General features: G+C 38.9%; 1 protein-coding gene across 1 annotated transcript in view; it reads right to left on the bottom strand.

The window, feature by feature from the left end:
* The window catches only part of MAN2A1 (mannosidase alpha class 2A member 1), a 296,885-nt gene that overhangs the window by 264,224 nt on the left and 7,087 nt on the right, over positions 1–25,574 (bottom strand). Inside the window, exons 2-3 of the mRNA XM_042782502.1 lie at positions 4,434–4,691; positions 2,066–2,210 (exon numbers count right to left, since the gene is read on the bottom strand). Coding sequence (XP_042638436.1) covers positions 2,066–2,210; positions 4,434–4,691 — 403 coding nt within the window. The remainder of the gene's footprint in view (positions 1–2,065; positions 2,211–4,433; positions 4,692–25,574) is intronic.

Genomic DNA, 25,574 nt, shown 5'->3' with positions numbered 1-25,574 from the left:
AGACTAATCAATGTGCCTAAGGCCACAGGGAAACCTGCCTGCCTCATTCTGTCTGGTTCCAAATATATGAAGTCTTTCCAAGTTGCCTGGCTATCCCTGAATTTAGACTTTAAGTAACAGATTGAGACTATGGAAGATTCTGATGTAAAATATACATGAGAACAAGTTAGATTCACAGTGCCATTAAAACCAAAGCCAGACAATCAAAGTCAGGAGCTGAGGTATGGTAACTGCTCACCACAAATTCTACAACATCAATTTCACACAGTCTATACTTCTGTGCAAAGTATTTTGGAAATTCAAACATACCAGCATCCATGCTCTATCTCCCACGCTGCATCTCACATTCAAAAGCAACATGCATACCATCTTAGGTATCTAGTGCTGTGATAACCTAAATACCACAAGTGGGTGGCTTTAACAAACAGAATTTTACTCTCTTACAGTTTAGGAGGCTAAAATTTAAGAGTCCAGATTGACTCTAAATTCAGTTTAGGGAATCTAAATTCAGGGCACCAGCTCTAGAAGAAGGCTTTCTATCTCTGTCACCTCTTGGGGAAGGTCCGTTTCTTCTTTCAACATCTGTAGGCCCGATGTACCTTGGAGTTCTCCATGTGTCTTGCCATCAATTTTCTCCTGGGTCTAAGAGGTTCTCAGCACAGGGACCCTGGGTCCAAAGGACACACTCTGCTCCTAGTTCTTCTTTCTTGGCTATAGTTAGGTCCCTCCTTCTCTGATCCCTTCTCTCTCCTTTCATCTCTTGTAACATAAAAGGTGATACAGGCCACACCCCAGGGAAATTCTCCTTAGAGCAGGGTGGTGACCTGACTGAGGGTACAAGAGTGTTGCATCCTACACCCTAATCCACTTACAACTGATTGTCTGATCAAATCAGATCACGTTAAGGGGGATGATTACATCATTATATAACTGCCCAAACTGCATCACTATGTAACTAGTAACTACTGAGAATCATGGCCCAGCCAAGCTGACATATATTTTGAGGGGACACAATTCAATCCATAACACATACACACACAAAAAAAGTTTTAATCATGTGTTCAAGCACAATGTGAAAATTATATTATCTTATAAATGGTAACAAATGAAAGGATATAATTAGAAGATAATGAATGCTGGAAATAAAGAAAAAACAATTCAAAGTACTAGGTGACTACTGGTGCCTCTAATAATATTGACAAAATTGAAAAAAGTAATAAAACTAAAGTGCTTCAAAATAAGTCTTTGGAAATATACAATCTCTACTCCCACCCAAAAAAAATGATTCAATTAAATTCAATAGTCATCTTTTCTGTGCTTGTACACTAAAATGTACATACATCGGAATATATTTTTCACTGTCATTTTAGTTATTTCCACTTACTTTAGGGAAAAAACAAAATCTGTTCTCAACAGGTAACAAAAGTCATCAGGTAACAGTAATAATAATTATGATGATGATAGCAGCTACTTTTCTGCCATATGCCATGCCTTTATCTTTTTACCCTATGAAGTAAATACTACTGTCCTAATCTCTAGGTGAAAAAATCTAAACCTTGGGGGAATAAGTAACATGTCTAAAGTCATCAGCTAACACTAATGGAGTCAAGACTCAAACCCATGTCCCCTTGACATCAAGCCAATGTTCTTAACCACCACTTTACACCATTTCTCCACTTTAAAGATTCCATTTCCCTTGAGCACTCTGCCTTTCTTAATGTAGTTTATGGACACTCAATAATTCTCCCATACAGTATTTTACAAGTAGTTATTGAAATGAACAACTAGTACCTTTAATGAGTATAAATGTTTGCTTCCAAAATCTAAGACCTTCTTGTGATTATGACTATTTCATATGACATAAATACTATCCTTGAATGGCATATAAACTGATAAAATGAGAACACTAAAATCCAATGATTCGTATAAGGAATATGTTAGTGTTAAAAGTCAGAGAATAATGGCTCAGAAATTTGAAACATTGGCTCTACCAGATTCTTATTATAAACCTCTGTTCTTAAAAGGGACTTAATAATCTTTAATTTTTTTGAAGTGCAAATTTTACCTGGGTCATTATGGGAATGAGGCACCACAAAGACTTGAAGGGGCTCAGTGTCCCACTCATCAGTTTTGTATGTAATGTCAAATCCTTGCTTCCAAACTCCACCATCTGGATTGTCAAAAGGAATTAGACTATAAACATCCAACATCTAAATACAAAAAAAAAAAAAAAAAAAAAACCTTAGAGTAAGTTTAACCAAGTAGAATCATTATTAATTTAAACTTAATGTTGGTAAATATTTGCTAAAAAAACTACTCACTGCCATACTCTGCATAAATATTTTGTAAGATAAAATTATTTCTGTAAAAGTTAATTAAAGATCTAATCATTCAAAGACTTAAAAACACTACTTATGTTACATGACTGTCCTGAACCATATGAAAAGTAATCCCCTCACCCTCCTGCCTCTAATAAACAATAATTTCATTCAATTTCTTCTCCCCTTACTTTACTTCCAACACAATTTAACAGAAATTTATAGGAACCTAACAGTGAACAAAAAAAATTTGATGAAATCAGATTATGAACCAAAATATTTCAGCATTTTCAAATACTGTACTGAAAATGATTTTAAACTTTGAGATGTCTTTATTTAGAATCAGTCTCATGTATTTTAAAAATCCTATCTGAATAAAAATGCATCTGTAGCTATTCTTCCTTTTAGCACATGTATGCTTACCTTTTTAATCTTAAAAATAAAACTACAACAAGATTAACTAGGCATAATCATCTAAAAATGGAGGAATTTTTCAAAATTGTGACTTAACTTCTAAGTATCATTACATAGCTGATTTCTGGGTATGAAATTTATGACTTCAATAAATAAAATGAAACACCCCAACGATGATCCAACAAATCTCTGGGGAACCAGCTGGGTGGAAAGACATGGTAGCAGTCTGTTACTCCTTTCAGTTCTTTCTTCAGCCCCACAGCTCTCCCAGTTCTTTCCTACCTCACTCTGTCTGCCTTCCACGACTGCTCTGCAACTCCTCTCTCTCCAGGCCACATTTAGAGAAAAAAAAAAACTGTTTTTGTTGTTCCCTTAGCATGGATGACACAGGGTAAGTACTTAAAAGTTACTTAATTATAATCTAAACAAAACCAAGCCTCACAGAAACAGATCTCCTTGCAAAGCACAGGACTGTGATCCTATCAATCTGGACACACATTAGTTGCTGTGGTTGCAGGTGCAAGGCCTAACTGGTTCCACTGTCCCCAGCTTAAGGCTTGGCCTGTCAGCCATGGTCTCCAGATTGTATCATGTTCTATGCCCCTAGGAGTTAGTGAAAAATCCTGCTCTAGAGCAAGGCCAGAAGCCAACTCATTTTATTTGACTTTAAAATATTCACCCCTTAGGGTCCTCCAAAGTTGTAGTTTCTGATCTAAGGCACAAGGTTAAACACAACCCTCTGCTAACAGGCAGAACAGAGCAATGTGAGTGACACTCTCAGAGTTTATGAAAAGCAGAGTCCTTTCTGACTCTGGTGTTTTAACTCCACTGCCCTCAAGCAGTTCTACTCTGTAACACATAGGGTCACCATGAGGCAGAATCAATTCCATGGCAACAAGTTTACCTCCTACTTTTTCACACTCAACAACAGTACTGTCCAGTAGAAATATAATGCAAGCCAAGTATGTCATTTTAACTCTGCTAGTAAAACAAAACAGATGAGATTAATTTAATGATACATGATATTAAACCCAATATATCCAAAACATTATCTTACAAAATAATAGATATAAAAAAATAGTATTTGATATAAAAAAATTTAGTATTTCAAGGTTTGTTTTTTTAAAATATGCCTTTAATATCTTGAGTGTGTTTTATACTTAGAGCACATCTCAATTAAAACTAGACACATTTCAAGTGCTCAGTAGCCACACACAGACAGTGGCTTCCATGCGGGACAGCACAGCTCCAAGAGATCTCCTTCCACCCTCACCAGACAGTATTCAACAAAAACAAAAAACCTAAGGCTACATACACTGTATGAAATCTATGCTGGTGTTAACAGCTATACAGCAAAAGCAGGGCTTTTCTTGAACTTGCCAAAGAAAGCAAGAAAATCTCTTTGACTAAATTTAAACCTCTAAAGCTTTTTAACTAATACAGAAAATGAAAACTGGAAAGCATACAAAAAAAGCTGTCTTCACATAAATATAAAATACTAACAAAAATTATAAGCAAGCACAGAACCATAGGATTTTATCACTAAAAAGAACATTAATGGTAACGTAACTAATCAAATCACTTTACAAAGACCGAAAGTGAAATTCAAAAAGTTTAAGTGACTTAACAAGCTCAAACAGGTAGCAGAGAGATCAAGTCTTTAAAAAAAATCCAGTGATTATTAGTAAGCGTATACATCACCTGCACATCTGAACTCTGACCTCCACTTTGTAAAGCAAACACACAGTCTTTGGAGTCGATTGGGAGGGATAATTGTTGCGAAGGCAGAAGACGTGAGCCGGCACCTTGACTAAAATTGCCTTGTGAACTTTTCGGACCATCCTCCACAGACTCACTCAAATTGATGACTGAGTCTCTAATATTTGAGATGATCTCATTATTTTCAGCTAGCAAACGTTCCAAATGGTCTATTTTTTCTTGCAACATTGAGAGTTGGCCCTACAATAAAAAAGAAAAAGGCAGCTATGTGAGAACTCTTAATACAGCTGTGCTGAGGCAAACACATTTTTTTTTTTTTTAAATTATGTGCCTGCCCAAAAAGGCAGCCACTCACCCTTCTCTTCCCACTTTTATTAGTGGGATCACAGAAAACATGAACAGCTGGCAGGGCTGAAACCCCAATTCACAGCAGAAAATCTCCACGGCTGTAATCTTTGTTTAATCATGTTTTAAAATGTGCAACAGAACACCAAAAAATGTGGGGCTGTATTTCCTATTACAAACCTTACCCAAAGCCCTGGAAGAAAGATCTTTGGGTCTCTAGAATCACTAAGTACCGTGATGGCAGATTATACTCAGGTATGGTATATTCAATTTAAGCATAACTGATTTAGTTACTTGAAAAAGTCAAAAAGCATAAACCTGAAAAAGATATTTTCATCTCAATCCATTACACTAGTGGACAATCCGAAGTAAGAAATACTGTCTATAGAAAAATCACTTAAAAACCAAACCAAACCCACTGCAATCGAGTTGATTCTGACTCACAGCCACCCCCATAGGTTTTCCAAGGCTACAAATCTTTACAGAAAAAAGACTACCTCATCCTTCTCCCACAGAGCAGCTAGGGGGTTTGAACCACCTACCCTTTTGGTTAGCAGTCCAATGCCTTAACCACAGCACCACCAGAGTTCCTTAGAAAAATCACTTTGTCAACTCTTAATTAGCCATATGCATTAAGAAGACCGGCATGAATGCTTCCCAAGTTACTACGCTATAAATCATTTATATTGCTTTTACTATACCGTGTGACTTTTAGATTTTTAAAATTGATCTTCACATTAACAGACTTGCTGTCTCGATAATAGAAACCTTGTTATATAGAATCCTACCTCAGCTTATGGATTCTAAGCACCATGAGAATAAGGATAATGTTTGTCTGTTCATCTCTATATCCCAGGTTCCAAGTACATAGCAGATACTCATATATATTTGTCAAATGGCCTTCAGATTGCTGGAACTTAACAATAATTCTCCAGTGGACACCCACTACGTCAGGTATAATGCTACATGCTAGGAAGACAAATATGAGTAAGAGATGGCACTCTGTTCATATCAACAGTGAACACAAAGGGTGACACTGTAACTGCCAGTAAATAGTCTGTCCCTATGTCCCATAAAACACCAAATTAAGGTTTAAAAAACAGCAATATAAACATTATTATGAAGGTGAACCAACAACCCTGAACACCTAGAAACAAAAATTGTATCACAAGTAAGTAACAGGAAGGAAGAAAGGAACAAAGGACAAAGGGAAGAAACAAAAGAGGAAAAAAACTAAATGAAAAACAGGGGACTGTTCAGGTAATACATTTATATAATGCAATAGTTTTCAGAAAATTTAGAAAAATAAATTGGTTAAAAAGCATAAATATACAGAAAGATAGTTCCTGGAAATAAAGCAGTTTTAAAATAGTAGGAATGACATGATCTCCTTTTCAAAAAACACACATGGAAGGCCATATATCAAGTTGGTAAACACTGGTTATGGATATTTATAATCTTCTTTACACTGTCATGAATATTTGTTGATTTTGTGATGGGGGAAATCTTTGGGTGGTGGCAACAGTTAACATGCTCAGCTGTTAACCAAAAGGTTCGAAGTTCAAGGCACCTCAGAAGACAGGCCTGGTGATCTACTTCTGAAAATTCAGCCAGCGACAACTCTATAGAGCACGGGACAAGTCTATAGAGCACAGCTCAACCCTGAAGAGTCAACTAACTGCTGTCAAGTAGGACCTGACTCATAGAGACCCCTCCTTGGGTTTCCAAGGCAATATTTCTAGGGAAGTAGATTGCCCAATCTTCCTTCCAAGGAGTGGCTGGTGGGTTTGAACCGCCAGCCTTCTGGTTAGCAATCAAATGCATTAGGCACTACGCCACCAGAGCTCCTAACTCAACATGAGTCAGAGTCAATTCAATGGTAACTGGTTTGTAATTGAGGGTACAGGGGAGCTTACCAAAAACAAAAAAAAAAACTAATGGCAGTGGAGAGACAAGGCTTATACTTACAAGTTATGGGTCAATTCAACATAAGAAAGAGGAGAAGTAAACAGTCCGATATCTACAAAGAGAAGGCCAGTCTTTTAAGCAAATGGTGTGAGAACTGACAGAAGTCTGAGGAAACTAAGGAAGAAATTTTAGACTAAGGCAGAAAAACAAAGCCAAAATTAGAAGCAAATCAACTGCAAATTATCTTCTAGGAGGGAGAAAAGGCCAACACGGGATAGAGACCCAAAGCTCTGAGGCTGGAGAGGCAAAGCACGTAAGATGGTCATGTACCTCCACAGACCTGAAGGATGTTCACATAAGCCTCTCCAGTTAGAGGTATGTGACAGAAATAGCCCCTAACATGTCAAAACTGTAGTCCTTTAAAGCAACTGTCACTTCCGGGATGGTGTGGTATGTCAACACACAGATGCACTTTGACACTTGTTTAGCAGCATATAGAGTCAGGAAATGAAAAGCTGTAACACAGAAATCCTGCAAGATGAGCCCATTTCCCTTACTGAAAAGCAAGAGAGAATAAGCATCACTTTACAACTGGAAATAAGAAAGCCAAGGCAACTTGAAGAATCAGTGCTACACTAGTGCAGGCCCAAAGAGAAAAGCTAGTTGAACCATGCATATTCCAAGTTAACAAAACTGCTGCACAGAATCATACGTCAAACTCTTCTTTATAAGCGCATGTGGGCATTGGTTCTGAACTGATTCTCAATAGAAAGACCAAAAGAAACCCTTTGACTTAATCTACAGTTCAACCAAAGAAGCTAAAAATACTTCAGAATCAGGTATACAGATGGCCAATCTGTATACATTTTCATAAATATGCTATCAAGGGAGAAACTTTTCTTCATTCATTATCACACCGCCAATGAACTGTGGCTTTTTTCAAATAAATCACTTCTGACAAATTCTGTTGAATATTTCTAATACTAAAGATGCAAGTAGATTTTAATGATGCTGACAATTTCTACCAGAACAGGTAACAGTAAATCAAGTTCCTCTGATTCCAAGCAGAATTAGAACATGTTGACTGTCTTTCCAGTAATAAAACTACATACCTTCATAAACAAAACTTTAGCTTCATCTAAAATGTCATTATCCTAGAGCTTTCAAAGGTGCCATATGTTCTATCTGACACAGTGTATAAATTAATACATAAGTGCCCACATTTCTCCAGATCTTCTTGTATTTCAGAAAAGATTTTAGAGTCATGTATGCAACAAACCTCTCTACAACTCACAAGCACTCAATGAGAAGAGGGAACTTCAGAAGTATTTTTACGTTGGCCCGGGTCCCATAAGCCATTTGTGAGAATATTATTCAAAATAAACTTTTCAGGAGATGTTTCACGAAAAAGGAACCTGATGGCACAGAAGACAATTTTCAATCTTATGGTTGCTTTAAAGATACAATTAATGATCAATACCTGGAATTCCGTACTAAATTAAGTACATGGATAAAACTGTGGCCTAGGGATATGTCAGCATCACTGTCTAATGAAAATCATTTTTAAAAAGATATTATGCATTGCACTGGAATAAAACTTCCCTCCACAAAACTGAACTTCTCAAAATATACACACCTTATAAACAAATTCTGCACACATGATAGAGAAAAATGGAGTAACCTCAAAAGGATGCACTTGTAGTCTGCATTAAAGAAATCAAAATCACAGATAATGTCTCAATTATCCTGACAAGTAAAAGAATACTGATAGTAATATTGAAAAAGACAATTTTCTGTAGAGCAAGAAAATCACTTCAGTCTTTGATTTGCTAATCAGTTCTATAGAGAGACCATGGTGTCGCATTGCTGAGGAGTGGGGAAGGAGGTCATGATATGTGATTTATTCTGGTTTTGGTGAAAGAAGAAAACCGAGCAAAATATCACTAACATCAAAGATTTTCAAAAGAGCAAATGTAGAGTCTACCACAAGGTAGAACAGGATCTGTATACACTAAGCCCTAAGAACAAAATCATTCAACATGTATCTATAGCTAAATTTGCAAACACATTACATAAGTATTTGTTCCAGGTATGACACTAGCTGTTGGGATTTCCGTCACTGTGAGCAATCAAGCAAGGCTCCTTCTTCCTTTCTGTTACAGCTGAAAAAACACACCCTGTCAACACTCCATCCATCAACACCTGCCTCAAAGGCTAACCCTTTCCTCTGTGTGTGCTGGAATTCCATCCCATCTCAGATGCTCAAAGGCTTTGCTCCTTTGGTTAAATCCTCTCAATACTGTTCCACCAGACTCCCCTTCCAAAAATGACTCATCCTCAGAAGTATGGCATGTTCAACTAGGTCAAACTATGTGAAAATGCTATCCTTGTAAGTCAAAAAACAGTCAAATATCACTAATTTTATATGGTTCGATTTAATAACAGACCCTATCTAAAAGGAAAAGAAGAAACCAACCTTTACCCCAATGTGTATATGTGTATTGTGTGTGAAACTGAAACTAGAGGCCTACACCATCTTGCATTTATACCTTTTTGCCTTCAAAACTAATTTTATTAGATTCAGCAGATCACTCCATTGCATCAAGATTTTTCTGATTTTTTTTCTTTTGTCACCCAATGCACATACTTTGTATCAGGTATGGCTGGGTGAAACAGGCTCTGCCAGTGACCATACGAATCATGTGAAAGGCTCTTCAAAATAACAGACCCAGGGATCTACCCAGGAATCACTGGGGAAGGGCTGCAAGAATCTGTAATATTTAACCTCCACAGGTGACTGATGATCAGCCACGTATGGAATCACTATCTCTAATATCATGCATGTCAGTGAAAACTTGAGAGCCTGCAGCTGAGGAAAAGCCATTGAGCAACTAACCCTTAACCTCCCCTAGGGGTGGCATGAATTCACAAAACTGGATCCTTTGATAATCTGTTTAATTAGATACCAAATCTTCTAATTGAACTATGTGTATCATAAGAAATTATAAATGACATTTCAAAAAATGGGAATTCCAGAATACTTAATTGTCTTTATGCAGGACCTATACACATTGATCAGGAGTTCTGGTGGTGTAGTGCCTAAGGCATTTGACTGCTAACCAGAGGCTGCTGGTTCAAACCCACAAGCCACTCCTCAGAAGGAAGAGTGGGCAATCTACTTCCATAGTGATATTTCCTCAGAAACCCAAGGAGGAGTCACTATGAGTCGGATCCAACTCGACAGCAGTGAGTTTGGTTTTTTTGGTTTATACATAGACCGAGAGGCAGTCATTTGAACAGAACAAGGAGATACTGAGTGGTTTAAAATCAGAAACGTGCATGTCAGGGTTGTATTCTTTCACCACAGTTATTCGATCTGTATGTGGAGAAAATGATCCAAGAAAGCCAGCCTATAAGAAGAACAACCCAGCATCAGTAATAGAAGAAAACTCATTAACAACCTGTGATATGCCAATGACACACCTTGCTTGCCGAAAGCAAAGAGTTGAAGCATTTATTGATGAAGATCAAAGACTACAGCCTTCACTATGCATTAAATCTCAACATAAAGGAAACAAAAATCCTCATAACTGGATCTATAAGCACCATTATGATAAATGGAGAAAAGATTAAAAGTTGTCAAGGATTTCATTTTACTTGGATCCACGGTGAACACCCATGAAAGCAGCATTCAGGAAATTAGACATCATATTGCACTAGGCAAATGTACTACAAAAGACCTCTTTAAAGTGTTAAGAAGCAAAGATGTCACTCTGAAGACTAAGGTGCTCCTGATCCAAGCCATGGTATTTTCACTCACCTCACATGCATGAGAAAGCTAGATAATGAATAAAGAAGACCGAAAAAAGTAATTGATGCATTTGAATTATGGTGCTGACGAAGAATACTGATTATACCATGGACTGCCAGAAGAATGAACAAATCTGTCTTGAAAGAAGTTCAGCCAGAATGTTGCTTAGAAACAAGGATGCTAAGACTTCACCTCACATACATTGGACATGTTATCAGAAGGGACATCATGGTCGGTAAAATACAGAGTCTGCAAAAAAAAAAGAGGAAAACCCTCAATGAGGTGGATTGAAACAGTGTCTGCAACAATGGGCTCAAGCACAGCAATGATTGTGAGAATGGAACAAGATCAGACAGTAAGTTTCATTCCATTGTACATAAGGTCACTATGAGTTGGAATCAACTCAATGGCACCTAACAACACTAACTGTCCTAATTGTCCTTGTATCATATTCTTCTATCTAATGTTCTAAGATATTATATCTGGCTACATTTGCATTTTTAATAACAGCAAACAGTGATCAATTTTATTTTTAATCACTTCCTTCACCAGGTAAAGCAAAAGGCAGTTTAGCATATAATGGTTAAGCATCTGGGCTCTGGTTGAGACTGTATGAGTTGAAATCCTAGCTCTAGCTCTAACTAGCTATGTGACCTTGGGGAGATTGTTTACCTTCTCCAGGCCTGAGTTTCCCTATGGGCTAAATGTAGGTACTAATACTAGGAATGTTTGTGAAAGAACTTGGAAAAGGGCCTGCCACCAAGTAAGCATTCAAGGTTGTGGTAATTAAGTCTGTGTGTCAACTTGGCTGGGCCAAGATTCTGAGTGGTTTGGCAGCTGGATGTAGATTGGATGTGGTATAATCAACTCTATGGCGGAATCTATTATAAGCAGTTAATCAGTTGAAAGGGGATTTTCTCAGGGGTGTGGCATGCTTCTAATATTTATTCAGATGTCCTGGGAAATTTCTTTGTCTTTCTGCTGGATCTGGATGCTGCATCTAGCATGTCTTCATTTCCAGTTCCTGAACTTAAACCAGTGGCCTGGCATGTGGTCTGCTGATTGTGCTATTTTACCTGCCAAACTTAGGTGCATCAGTCTCAGCAACCAGCAGCTACATGAGTTAGAAGAAGCCTCCAGCCCAGTGGGCCTGGAACAAGAGGCAGAGCTAAAGAAGGTCAAGGGGCCTTCACCCAGTCTCTAGAGCCAGCACTATGAATTCAGACTTCTAGCTTCCTACACTGTGAAACAGTAAATTCCTGTTTGTTAAAATGATCTACCTGTGATATTTCTGTGGTAGCAGCAGTAGAGTACTAAGACAAATGTATTATTACTGCTGTTGCTGCTACTATAATAAATGTATGACTTTCTGAAATTTGAAATGTACTGCATGCATCTGCAGAGACAGTACGCACTATGGTTAAGAACAGACTCCACAGAAAAGCCAAATTTGAACTCTGACCCCACTACTGAATAGCTATGTAATCTTAGGCAAGTTACCTCTATCCCTCAGTTTCCCCATCTATAAAATGGGGATAATAATACACAGGAATCCCTAGGTAGTGCAAACAGTTAAGCATTTGATTACTAACCAAAAAGCTGGCTGTTCAAATCTACCTAGAGGCACCTCAGAAGACATGCCTGGCAATCTACTTCCAAAAGATCACAGCCTCAAAAACCCTATGGAGCATTTTCACTCCGCACATAAGGAGTCACCATGAGTCAGAATTGACTTGCTAATAACTAACAACAAGGTAACACACTTACCTTTGAATAATGGAGGTAGAAAAAGACTGAGTCAGTCAGCCTTGATGGTTAAAAACATTTTCAGGGAAAGAAACATCAGTATCTTTGCCTTGGACAGAGTGTTACAGTCAATGAATAAAAAGTGTTTTAAAGAGATCATTCCGGAGCTGTGGTGTGGTAGGCAAGTAGGGTATTCTGCTCCACAGTAAGATACTACCTCACTCCAATTAGAATGGCTATGATTAAAAAAAAAAGGAAAAATAATAGGTGTTGGTGAGGCTGTGGAGAAACTGGGGCCCTCATCCACTGGTGATGGGAATGCAAAATGGTATAGCCATTGCAGAAACCAGTCTGGCAGTTTCTCAAAAAGTGAAACATAGAACTATCATATGACCCAGCAATCCCAATTCTATGTAAAAATCCAAAGAACTGAAAGCAGGAATACAAAAGAAATCTCTACACCAATGTTCATTGCAGCATTGTTCACAATAGCCAAAAGGTAGAAACAACCTAAACAGGTGAATTGATAAACAAACTGTGGTAAGCAGATACAATAGAATACTATTAATCCATGAAGAGAAATGAGCCCAGATATATGCTACCACAAGGATGAACCTTAAAAATACCATGCTGAATGAAACCAGTTAGTCACAAAAGGACAAACACTGTATGATGCCACTTACATGAAACAGGCAAATGTATAGAGATATAAGCTCATTAGTGGTTATTAGGGGTGAGAGAGAAGGGACAAGGAAGAGTCATTGCTTTAGGGACACTGGGATTCTTTTAATGGTGGTAGAATAGTTTAGAAAATGATAGTGGTAATGACTGAACAATGATAAGTGTAATCAATGTCATTAAATTATACATGTAAAAACTGTTAATTGCCAAATATGCTGTTATATGTATTTTTATCATATATTTAAAAAAAAAAAAAGGCTACTAAGGCATTGTGGTGGCATGGGCCAGGGAAGTGAGATGAAGGAATGCAAAAAAAACCAAAGGACTGCGGATGAGAGAAGCAGGAAGAGAGGAAATGGCCTTACATTTTTGCTGGAGCAACTGGGAGGATGCAGGGTGGCATTTCAGTGGAACAGAGAACACTGAAGAGATGGAGGGGTAAATTTCTACATTGGAACTATTAGATATCTAAATGGTGGTGTCAAGTGGGCAGTGGCATCTACAAGCCTAGAACTCTGGAGAGAAGTCAGGACTGAATATACAAATTTGAGTGACCAGTACAAATATGAATTTAAAGCAATGGGAACAAATGGAATTATCTAAAGGGAAGGTCCACAGATCCACCTTTTAGAATCAGAAAGGCTCACTAGGCTATTCTCACACATCCCCAGTTAAGAGGCACTGCATTAAAGCTAAATATAGGAACTATGCTTTGGTAAAAGACAGTAAGCCAGCCTTTATTTCAAGCAGGAGGGGGGTCACCGCTATTTGAGCCAGCCACTATTCAACCTGTACAAAAAATTCAGCTGTTTAGTCAGATCTGAGGAAGGCTTTTTGGTTTGCTTAAAAAAGCATATAACTCAAGTGCCCACTCTACCCCTTAAGCTGTGTTGTGCTAAAGCCGAAGTGTGGACTGGGGCTACTTCTCCATCAAAAAGCCACAAACCACAGTTACAAATGACTTCCCGGTGGTATTTTCAGGTCCAAAGCTTAACATGCCTGAATCTATACCAAGGTATTGTCTTTGTGCCTGTCCATTCTGAGAAATAAATGCCCTCGCCATGTGAGCATAAATACTTAATTACATAATCCCTTGCCAAAACACAAGAGCAACACACTCTGTACCCCAAAAATCATCATTCATAAATCTCACACCTGCTTCTGTGTGAGAGTAACAGGCTGCTCAGACGCAGTTATAAGACAAAGAGTACCAAAGGACTGGGAAGGGAACTCCAAGCATACTGTCTCTTGCCCCAGCAGGACACCAAAGGGACTCTCAGCTACACCTTGGCAACAACTCTGCAGCTGCCAGAATCACTACTGAAGCAGTTCCAGCCCTGACCAGGAATAACAACACACCATAGTTTTCCTCTACCTGATACCCTAAGACCTTCCATCCTCACTGCCTGCCTTCAAAATATATGGTCAGGATTCCAGCTGCTAGAGTTTTCTCCAGGGTCCAGGAGACAGCACCATTTCCACCCTCAGCCTCCATATGAAATCCCAGCTGCCTATTTACATTGCAACCACAGGGCCTCCACCTGCACTAGCCCAACTTGGCTACACAGAAACCATATCCTGTTAGGCAATGGTTTAGGCACTAGGCTATTGTATAAAGTGAGGTTCTGCAAGATATACCTTTTTAAAAGTGATTATGGGAAGAAGGGCTAAAATCAGGTAAGATATTTGTATTATAAAATATTTTAATAAAACAGTTTTATAACTTTGAAAAACATTTTGTAACTGCAATTAAGTGAGGATAAACATATTAAGTGTTGACTAATGGAATGCTTTCTTTAATTCAGTACTTCCTAAAAAGTTCTATGAAACACTACACTACTTATATATATAGAGAGATATATAGATATATATTATTTATATATATATAGATATAGATATAGATATATATTTAACACACTGGTTTTTCTTCTAAAACTTATTTTTAATATATGAATATTCTTATGTTTATCACTCTGAGATAACCCGTCAATGGTGTATCACACCACAGAACTTGTATGAAAGTTCATCTGATGGAACTGCGGGCTACAACAATACCCAAGTAACCAGTATCATGTATGGTCATGTATCACGTATACGTCATCTAGTCAAAGATTGCTGTCTATATTGACAATCTGTCTTATATTTTTGACATAAATCTCTTTTTGTAAACATGGTTTAGGAAGATCAGGCAATCCACTTCCACAGTGATACTGCCTTGGAAACCCAAGGAGGGGTCTCTCATAGTTGGCTCTGACTCGACAGCAGTGAGTTTTGTTTTGTTTCATTTTTTTTCACCCAGGTATACCCATTTATGTCTAAACTTGAATCCCCAGGTGGTACAAGTGGTTAACACACTCAACTGCTAACCTACAGGCTGGTGGTGGTTCAAGTCAACCTAGAGGCACCTCAGAAGAAAGGCCTGCCAATCTACTTCCAAAATATCAGCCATAAAAACACTACAGATCAAAGTTCTACTCTGACACACAGACACCATAAGGCAGAATCAAATCAACTGTAATTAAAAAAAAAAAAATCTAACCTACTCATTTATATATAAACTCATCCCCATAGATTAATGAAACACACAGTGCTTTAGGATCTGCTGATAAAAGTTATATTAGCATATTATAATTTACACAGGTAATTTTGAGGAACAAAATTTTATTGTGAAAAGAGTTTCCATAACTGTCAGTAATGGAAAAAGCAAATCAACCTAAACAGTGTTTGCCTATTACAATAAACACAATTGACATGTCTGAGATCATTTTTTATACAGGTACAGTTTTAGGGAGTCTCTGAAAGCAGCCCATTATTAAGTTGGTAATCAGTCCCTGTTCAATCTTATTTATACTGGTCATTTGCTAAATAAGCCTCTTCTATTCCTTACTAGGAGACAAAGGGGAATGTAAGGAATATAGTCAAGACTCATCTGAATTATTATAAATTCTGAATTTCTGACCCAGTTTTTACAAGCACCAGAGATTCTAAAGCTACAGAAATCCTTTTTACTATCTTTCTTTATAAAAATCCATCTGTACTTTTTGGTGTACAAGGGTAAGATGGGAGACAGCAAATCCCATTGAAGCAGCAAATGCAACAACAGTAAACCACAACATAATATATATTAAAAGCAAACTTCTAAATACCAGGCCATCAGCTATCAAAGAGGAGCTAAGGATATACACTTCCTGGGTTTTTCCCACACCTTATTTTTTTGTTGTTTTAAACAATTATTGGTTGGATCTTCTCCCTCAAAGTCACGACAAATATCTTGTATCTCAAGTGTTGTTGACATTTAGCCCGACAAATTTTCAAAAGGCAGTACTGGGGCAAAGATAATTCTTTCTGCAGTTTGTCACCAACCAAATGGGGGTGGTGGAGAGGCCCTCTTCTTTACAAAAGATTCCCTGGGAAGCACAGAAGGGTTAACATACTCAGCTGCTAACTGAAAGGCTGGAGGTTAATGACCTCCCAGAGGTGCCTCAGAAAAAAAGGACTGGTGATCTATTTATTAAAAAAAAACCTAACAAAACCCGTTGGTGTCCAGTAGGTTCCCACTCACAGCAACCCTACAGGACAGAGTAGAACTGCCCCATAGGGGTTCCAAGGCTGGAATATTCACAAAAGCAGACTGCCTCATCTTTCTCCCACGGAGCAGTTAGTGGGTTTGAGCCACCAATCTTTCAGTTAGCAGTCAAGCATTTAACTACTGTACCACCAGGACGTCTTTCTGAAAAATCAGCTATTAAAAATTCTATGAAGCACAGTTACACTCTGACACACATGGTGTCACGAATTGGAATCAACGCAATGGCAGGTGGTTTCTTTACCCTAAACAAGAGGCAGTTTGGAGAGTATTCTCAGCGATATGTCTTGTGAACAGATCTGGCTTCAGAACAATCTTGAGCTAAGACCTCCACTTTGGAGTGTTGTCTTTGGGTCCTTAATAAATATCTCTCTCCCTCTCTTCTCTGCCACCCCCCTCCACCACTCAACAGACACATACACACACACATCTATTTTCTGTCCTTACAATCTGGAAAAAATAACTAATTAAGCCCCATAACTTGAGCCAAAGACAAAAGGTCTTTTTCAGTCCTACTGAAATGCTTCTTTGAAATCCTTCCTTATGATAATATAATCTTTTATCTTTTCTTAGGTATGCTGATCCATCAGCTGGTTTCTGACAATTTGAATACAAGCTGCTTCATTTTATTAACATCTGCTACACAATAATCTTAATATAAGAAGCACCGCTTTTGGCTATAAGAAATGTATTTGGCTCTGCTCTCTTCTAGCTAAGCATAGTTCTCGAGTGAGCTCATTCATTCGGGACTATGCTGATGACTACCAGATCAGGATCTCCCCTTCCCTGACCCCTCATTCCAGCTCTCCAGTCCACGTAGCTTTTTCCACTAACAGCCACCTCATCAGGCAGAAAACTGAACTTGCTTTCCTAAGCCAGCTCTCTTGCAGCAAAACTATCCACTTCTGCAAACAGTACAACCAGACACCAACTGTCCTGAAAGAAAAAGGTGGGAGAAATTTTTCGACTTAAACCCATCATCATTATCCTTCCTCAAATCTGTTAGAAAGACTTGGACCTCCATATTTTCCCTGTCTTTTCCGGCCAATTCAATACTGGTGCAGGGATTTACTGCCTTATGTCTGTATTACTTCAAACAGATTCTCAGCAGCCTTCTTGTCTCTGAGTCTTCCTACACACTGCTACCAGAATAATCTAGATTGAATATTCTCTTAGATCCCTTCCAGGTCTAAAATTTTCCATGAAATTCTCTAGCACCACTTTTTTCAAGCAGCTTCCTGGTACACTCGATAACTTAGATTGGGTAATCTAACTCCTCTAACTGGCTCTCAGGGCAATTCAACATCTAATCCCATACTACCTACCATGTCTTCCCAAATACTCTTTACAAGCACCAAAGATTTTAAATCAAGCCAATGTCCTCAACTATTCTGACTCCAAGCCTTAGGAAGCAATGTACTTTCTCCCTTCAAAGTCTGAGCCCATCAGGAAAGCCTAGCTTCTTTTCCATCTCCTTTGGTTAATTTCAAGGCACTCTGGTGGTATAGAGGTTAAGGCATTTGACCACTAACCAGAAGGTCAGTGGTTCACACCCACCAGCCCCTCCATGAAACAAAGATGAGGTGGTCTGCTTTCATAAAAATGTATAGCTTTGAGTTTATACTATGAGCAGGAATACTATGAGTAGAAATCAATTCAATGGCAGTGAATTTGGTTGGTTGTTTGGTCCACTTGAGCTAAATAATCACCAGAACCCCAGTTCTGTTTCTGAATCCCCTTCACCCTATCAAGAATATAAACTAAGATGACAGACTCTTGTTCTATTTGTTCCTGAATCCCCAGCACCTAGAACAGGTACAGGTACATAACAGGTATTCAATTAAAATCTGTTCATTGTAATGACTAAGATTTTCTGAATGTGTTCAATGAATAATTAAATGGCACTTAACTAGTCTCTGGAGGAGCTCTGGTGGTATAGTGCCTAAGGCATTTGACTGCTAACTAGAAGGCTGACGATTCAAACCCACCAGTCACTTCTCAGAAGGAAGGTTGGGCAATCTACTTCCGTGGTGATACCACCTCGGAAACCCAAGGAGGGGTCACTATGAGTCGGATCTGACTCAATGGCAGTGAGTGAGTTTGTTTGTTTGTTTGTTTGTTTGTTTTTTAAGTCTCTGGAGTCCCTGGGTAGTGCAAACAATTAATGCGGTTGGCTGCTAACTGAAAGGTTGGAAGTTCAAATCTACCCAGAGGCTCCTCAAAAGAAAAGCCTGGCAATCTACTTCCACAAAATCAGCCACGGAAAACTCCACGGATCACAGTCCTATTCTCACACGTACTGGGTTGCCATGTTGTTGTTGTTGTTGTTGTTAAGTGCCATCGAGTCATTTCCGACTCATAGCGACCCCATGCACAGCAGAACGAAACACTGCCCTATCCCACGCCAGCCCCACAATCCCTGCTATACTTGATCCCATCATCGCAGCCACCATATCAATCCATCTCGTTGAAGGCCTCCCCGTCTTTCGTCGACCCTCCACCCTACCAAGCATGACATCCTTCTCCAGGGAATGGTCCCTTCTAACAACATGACCAAAATAGGTGAGATGAAGTCTGGCCATTCTTGCTTCCAAGGAGCATTCTGGCTGCACTTCCTCCAGGACAGATCTGTTAGTTCTTTTAGCAGTCCATGGTACTTTCAGCATTCTTTGCCAGCACCACAACTCAAAAGCATCAACTCTTCTTCGGTCTTCCTTATTCACTGTCCAGCTCTCACATGCATACCAGGCGATTGGAAATATCATGGCTTGTGTCAGGCGCACCTTAGTCCTCAAGGAGATATCCTTGCTCCTCAGCACTTGAAACAGTTCCTTCACAGTTGCCATAAGTCAGGATTAACTTGACAGCAACTGGTTTAAATGTTATTGTTGTTGTTATTATGTGCTGTCAAGTCGGACCCGACTCATCGGGACCCCTCCTTGGGTTTCCGAGGCAGTATCACTACGGAAGAAGATTGCCCCATCTTCCTTCCTGCCCCATCTTCCTTCGGAGGAGTGGCTGGTGGGTTTGAACCGCCAGCCTTCTGGTTAGCAGTCAGGTGCCTTAGGCACTATGCTACCAGAGCAGTTGTAGCTCCCTTTATGAAGTTTTCTTGAAGCAGATAACACATCTTGTATATCTATCATAATTTTCATAGTACCTAACACAGTAAGTTCTCAAATACATGTTGGATATAGTACAGCAGAATGGCACTGAATTAGAGGTCAGGGCGCATGTCTCAGGTAAACTAAGACTGCTTATGGGGCCTTCGACAAATTGCTGAGGTGCAGTCTATGTGTCTTAGTGCCCTTACCTGGAAAATCAAAGAACAAAATTATCTGACCTGGAAGGACCCTCCCTATTCTAAAAGTCTGACTTTTTCATATGTGTGAACTTTTCTGGGTTGCTAGTGACTGTTAAAGCATTGACTACTGCAGCAGATTCCGAAAACTCAAATTCAGGACATTCCTATATAGAAAAAATTCTGAGAATGAGTCACATTCTCAAGCTTCCATCTTCTAATCAGCCACATGTAAAATGTGACCAATGATGCCAGAACCCATAAATATCGCATACCTTCACACCACGGTATGATGAGACAGGGCTTCCCATTACAGAGGAAACAAAGCTAAACACTAGCTGCCTCAGAAGGAAAAATGCCAATTTGAGAAAACACTAAAGGTTGGGGATGAGGGGGCAGCAAGACCTTATACTTTCAACCCTGAAATACCATAAAGGTCCAAAATAATAATCAACATTGAGTTGTAAAACTTTTTAAATAATGAGATTTAATAGATATAATCCAATAACTTCTATTTCCCATCAGTAAGATAAAGGGAATTAGAAATAGACAAAGGAAAAACAAAAAGCTATACAAGGAAGTCATGGTCCAAATACAAAGGAGAATGAAATATAGCATAATTCTTAGCAGCTGGAATATAAGATAAGAGAACCCACTTGCTCTGGAATATTTCCTTCAAGTGGCACAAGTTTAATGAGCCAACATTATTCTTCCTCCTTTATGAAGCCAAGCAACCTGGATACAGAGTGAATAATTTATTATCATTATATTGAAAATGTGGTTTACTGGTTTTCAATTTTTATAATCAATCTATAATCAAAGCATGTGAGATAGTCAGTCATAGAATGAAATGTAGATGATATAAGGCTTGTCGATGTAAAAGAAGTGAGGGCTGAGAGGGCTGCAAAATGAAGAGAGGGAAAAGAACAAAGTGGAAGAAGGCTGAGAGGGGCTAATTTCCCCATCAGACAGAGTGGGGAATCAAGATGTAATACATAAAGGTAATGGAGCAAGGAAATAAATGCAATAATATAATCAAAAACTATAAAGAAATATCAAACAGAACTAATGTAAACCAGTAACTTTATAAAAATAGAAAGAGAACGAGGTATTGAATTAAAAATTTTTCATCTTTTATAAATGGAAACAATAATACCACACAGTGGAAAATGTTTTTTTAAAAAGAAATATAAATGCATTATTTAGACTTAGAGAGGAAACTACCTGCTAACAACATGGAAATGGTCAGAAGTAGGAGTTGGAGAAAAGAGAACTGAGGTAGGGAAAGAGGGGAGAAAGACTCAATTTTCAATGCATACCTTTTGATACCATTTGGATTTGGATTTCTATGAACATTTATGGTGTTGTTGTTGTTGTTGTTATGTGCTGTCAAGTCAGCATTTATACTCATAAATACTTAAATGTTTAAAAGAAAAAACTAGTGGCAAAGTGCCCAGGTCCCCAGACTCCTAATTCAGGACAATGTACTTCACTGCTAAGAGCACAGAATCAAGTGAGATTTGAGGTCTATACTGTCTGCCCTGGGAGCTCTGGTAGCATAGTGGCTAAGACACTTGCCTGCTAACCAGACGGCTGGCGGTTCAAACCCACCAGCCACTCCCCGGAAGGAAGGTTGGGCAATCCTACTTCCGTAGTGATACTGCCTCGGAAACCCAAGGAGGGGTCTCTATGAGTCGGGGCCGACTCGACGGCACATAACAACAACAACAACAACAACTGTCTGCCCTTAGAAAAGGTATTTAATTTCTTTGGATTTCCAAAGGTGCCCACCTGCAAAAGAAACACAAAAAACCAAACCTACAGCCATCAAGTCGATTCTGACTCACAGGAACCCTATAGGGTTTTCAAGGCTATAAATCTTTTCAGAAACAAACTGCCTCATCTCTCTCCTACAGAGTGGCCAGTGGATTCAAACTGCTGACCTTTTGGTTAGTACCTGAATGCTTTAATCATTGCACTATCAGAGCACCTATCTGCAAAGGGAGTCATGGCAATCACTTACATGTATAAAAACAACAGATGCATATTATAAAATGGAAGAAGAAAAAAAAAATTCAGCAGTCTCAATGAAAAAGCCATTACACTCACTCATTTTGCTTACACTAAGTGTAAGACTAAAGATACTACAATCTCTAAGGACACAAATGAGATGGGTGGCCTGTGCCACAAAGGATACAGAAAGCCACACAATCTTTATCAAGAGTAAAGAAGGATGAAAATTGTTGTTGCTGTTAGTTGAGGTCGAGTCAACTCTGACTCGTGGGGACCCCACATATTCAAAAAAACCAAACTCACTGCCATCAAGTCAGACTGCACTCATAGCGACCCCTCCGTGGGTTTCTGAGGCGGTATCTCTACATAAGTAGATTGCCCAATCTTCCTTCCAAGGAGTGGCTGGTGGGTTTGAACCGCCAGCGTTCTGGTTAGCAGTCAGATGCTTTAGGCACTATGCCACCAGAGCTCCTATCCCCATGTATTACAGAGTAGGCATCACCAACATTTAACAGTAGAGTCAAACTGCCCAAACCACAGACCTGAACAGGAAGTAATTATTCTCTGATAAGTAAAGCAGTAGTCCAGGACCCCTGATGACAGCCTGATGGTTGGTTCTCTACCTCCAAGGTGAGCAGCCTAAGGGTACCAATAAGAGCAGCTAAGAAGATACCTAGACTGAGGCTTACTTTTTCACTGTACTAAAATAACCCAAGCAGTCAGACTAAGCTAAGAATTCAGCCCATCCATGAATTACAGCAAATCCAAAAAATCAGAAAGTTATGGTTTTCAGTCTTGAGGCTGTGGATCATTTCTGCATAGTTCACGCTTGAGAACCCTCACTCCCAGAGTGGTCCTGGAGTGAAAAACTTTCAGGTGATGGAAGGGAGACAAATTAAACATGTCACCCTTGTCCACGCTCTGGCATAGTAGTTCCCCAAGGATACTTTGGAAATCTATGAAACACATAGATGATGCTACTTTTAAACCACCCTCCTCTGCTTCAACATATCTAAGCATACTACTTGTCTCCATTGTTAATAACGCAAACACATCCTTTAAACTAGAGTCGGCAAACTTTTTTCTGGAAAGGGCCAGACAACAAATACTTTAAGCTTTGTATTAAAGTGAGGTGGTTGCTGTCACAACTACTCAACTCTGCCTTTTTGTCAGGTCTCCAAAATGGTTCATTCTGGCACTCCAATCCCCACCCCCATCCCACCCCTCCACCCTCAACACTGTAAACTCTCACCCTATCCCCTAACCAGTCTGAGAATTTGCATTTCCACTCTAAATATACTGAATCAGAATCTAAATTTAGACAAGATGCCCAGATGATTACATGTGTAATTACCTGGGGATCTATAAGAATCACCTGGGGATCTTGTTAAAATGTAGTTTCTGATTCAGTATATCTGGGGGTACAAAGGCAAAGTCTCAGTAGGGGGCTGAACTGAAATGAATTGGTTCAAAGCCATGCTTTGTGCAAAAGCAACCAGACATAATCCACAGACAAATAAGAGTGACTGTCATAAAATACTATTTAACCATTTTAAAATGTAAAAACCATTCTTAGCTCATGGCTCTACATAAATGGGACAGGCTGGATTTTACCCCGTGGGTTATAGTCACTGAACTGGGTTCAAGGAAGAAAGGTCAAGCGATCTGATTACGTAGTGACACTGCCTGGGAAACCCAAGGAGGGGTGATTCAAGACCTGAAGGGCTTGGAGATAAAATGGAAAGGGGGAAGATATTTAACAAGAACTTCTTTTTCTACCCCTAATTTTATCCCCCTTTCTTAAAAAATGCTATTTAGAAGACAAATTGAAATGAACAGGAGGGAAATCTTCATCCACTTTATTTACGTTCCAGTTTCTGTCCTGGAATTATCAGAATTACAAGAAACAAAACAAAGTAATCCCCTGAAGAGAGTAAACAGACTGCCTGAAAAACATTTCAGACATTCCAAAATATTTTTAGTATGACTTTTACACTAACTTATTACTAATCACTGTACACATAAAGCAAGTGGAATAAGTATGAACTACTGCCAACCTCTAATTCGGTGTGCAGAAAGTACAAGATGATCTATTCACTATGGTCTGACCATAAACATTTCTCAGAACAAGCAAGTCCAATTGGAAAAGGTAAAATATACATATGTATTGGTGTAGTGCCTAGGCATTTGACTGCTAACCAAAAGGCTGGCAATTCAAACCTACCAGCCACTCCTTGGAAGGAAGACTGGGCAATCTACTTCTGTAAAGATACCACCTTGGAATACATACATATATACATATATATATATATATATATATATATATATATATATGGTTTCATTTAATTTCCACTTTCCATTAACTCACATTAAAAAACAAAACACACACACACACACACACACATACAAAACCTCTCCTTGTATTTTCCTTAAACTACTGTTATTAGAATACAAAAATTTAAGTGCACTTTGTTGTTGTTCTTGTTGTTTGCCGTCGAGTCGGCCCCGACTCCTTGGGCTTCCGAGGCAGTATCACTACGGAAGTAGGATTGCCCAAACTTCCTTCCGAGGAGTGGCTGGTGGGTTTGAACCGCCAGCCTTCTGGTGAGCAGTCAAGTGCCTTAGGCACTGTGCTACAGAATACAAAAATTTAAGTGCACTTTAGGCATCCACAATGAACCGGTCTGGAGCCCTGGCACAAAGGCAGAGTTGAATAGTTGTGACAGAACCTACCTGATCCACAAAGCTTAAAGTATTTTTTATCTGGCCCTTTCCAGAATCCTTGTATTTTCTTTAAAATATTATTACCTAGAATACAAAAGTTAAAGTGCATTTTAGGCATCCAGATAATGGAAGCTTCATTTCAACCATCAAAAAATTCTAGTGATCCTTTTCTTAAAAGCTTGCAATCAGCCACCTAGATGCAATGATGGGTCTCTCCTCATCCAGGACAAAGAATGAAGAAAACCAAAGATTCATGGAAACATTTAGTCCAAGCTACTGGTAAACCATGCAAACCTCAGCCTATACGACTGTGAGACCAGAACTAGATGGTGCCCCACTACCAATGTCAACCACTCAGAGGGGGATCTATGTAGGAGATCCTGGATAGAGTGGGAGAATAATGTGGAACAAAACTCAAAATCCTTTTTAGGGGAAAAAATAAAAAGGGACCAGGCTTGATGGTCTGACAGAGCCTGGAACCACTAAGACTTGGGCCCCTACCTGCCCTTCAGGTCTGGAATTGAACCCACTCCTGTGGCTTCCAGCCAAACAAAAGATAGGCATATGAAGTGAACATTTACACCAGGTAGTTACACTCCTTGGAGAGAACAATCATGGGAGAACATAAGGGCTGTGTATGCACAGGGAGACAGCTCAGGGGGCAGGAGCGCATGGAGGGAAGGACACAAGGAAGAGGTAACTATGGGAAGGAAGTGAGAGGGGAGCTGTTGCATTGTGGTAAATTATAGTCAATGTCATGAGACAAAGTGTATGTGAACTGCTGTATGGAAAGTTAATTTGCTCTGTAAACTTTCACCCAAATCACAATTAAAAAAAAAAAAAAAAAATCTAGTGATCCTTTAAAGAATTAGAAGACTTCTAATTAGAAGATCACTCCTTTTAAATGCAAAATGTCCACAAAGTACAATGGGTATAAAGAAAGGGACTTATAGACATTTTTGGTTATCACTACCAGTATCTAGTGGGTAGAGAGCAGGGATATTGCTA

Source organism: Orycteropus afer, unplaced genomic scaffold (assembly GCF_000298275.1).
Source record: "Orycteropus afer afer isolate SDZICR_OR568_19922 unplaced genomic scaffold, OryAfe1.0 scaffold00350, whole genome shotgun sequence".
NCBI lineage: Eukaryota > Metazoa > Chordata > Mammalia > Tubulidentata > Orycteropodidae > Orycteropus > Orycteropus afer.
Note: the sequence above shows the minus strand (reverse complement) of the source record. Positions and strands in the feature narration are given on the sequence as shown.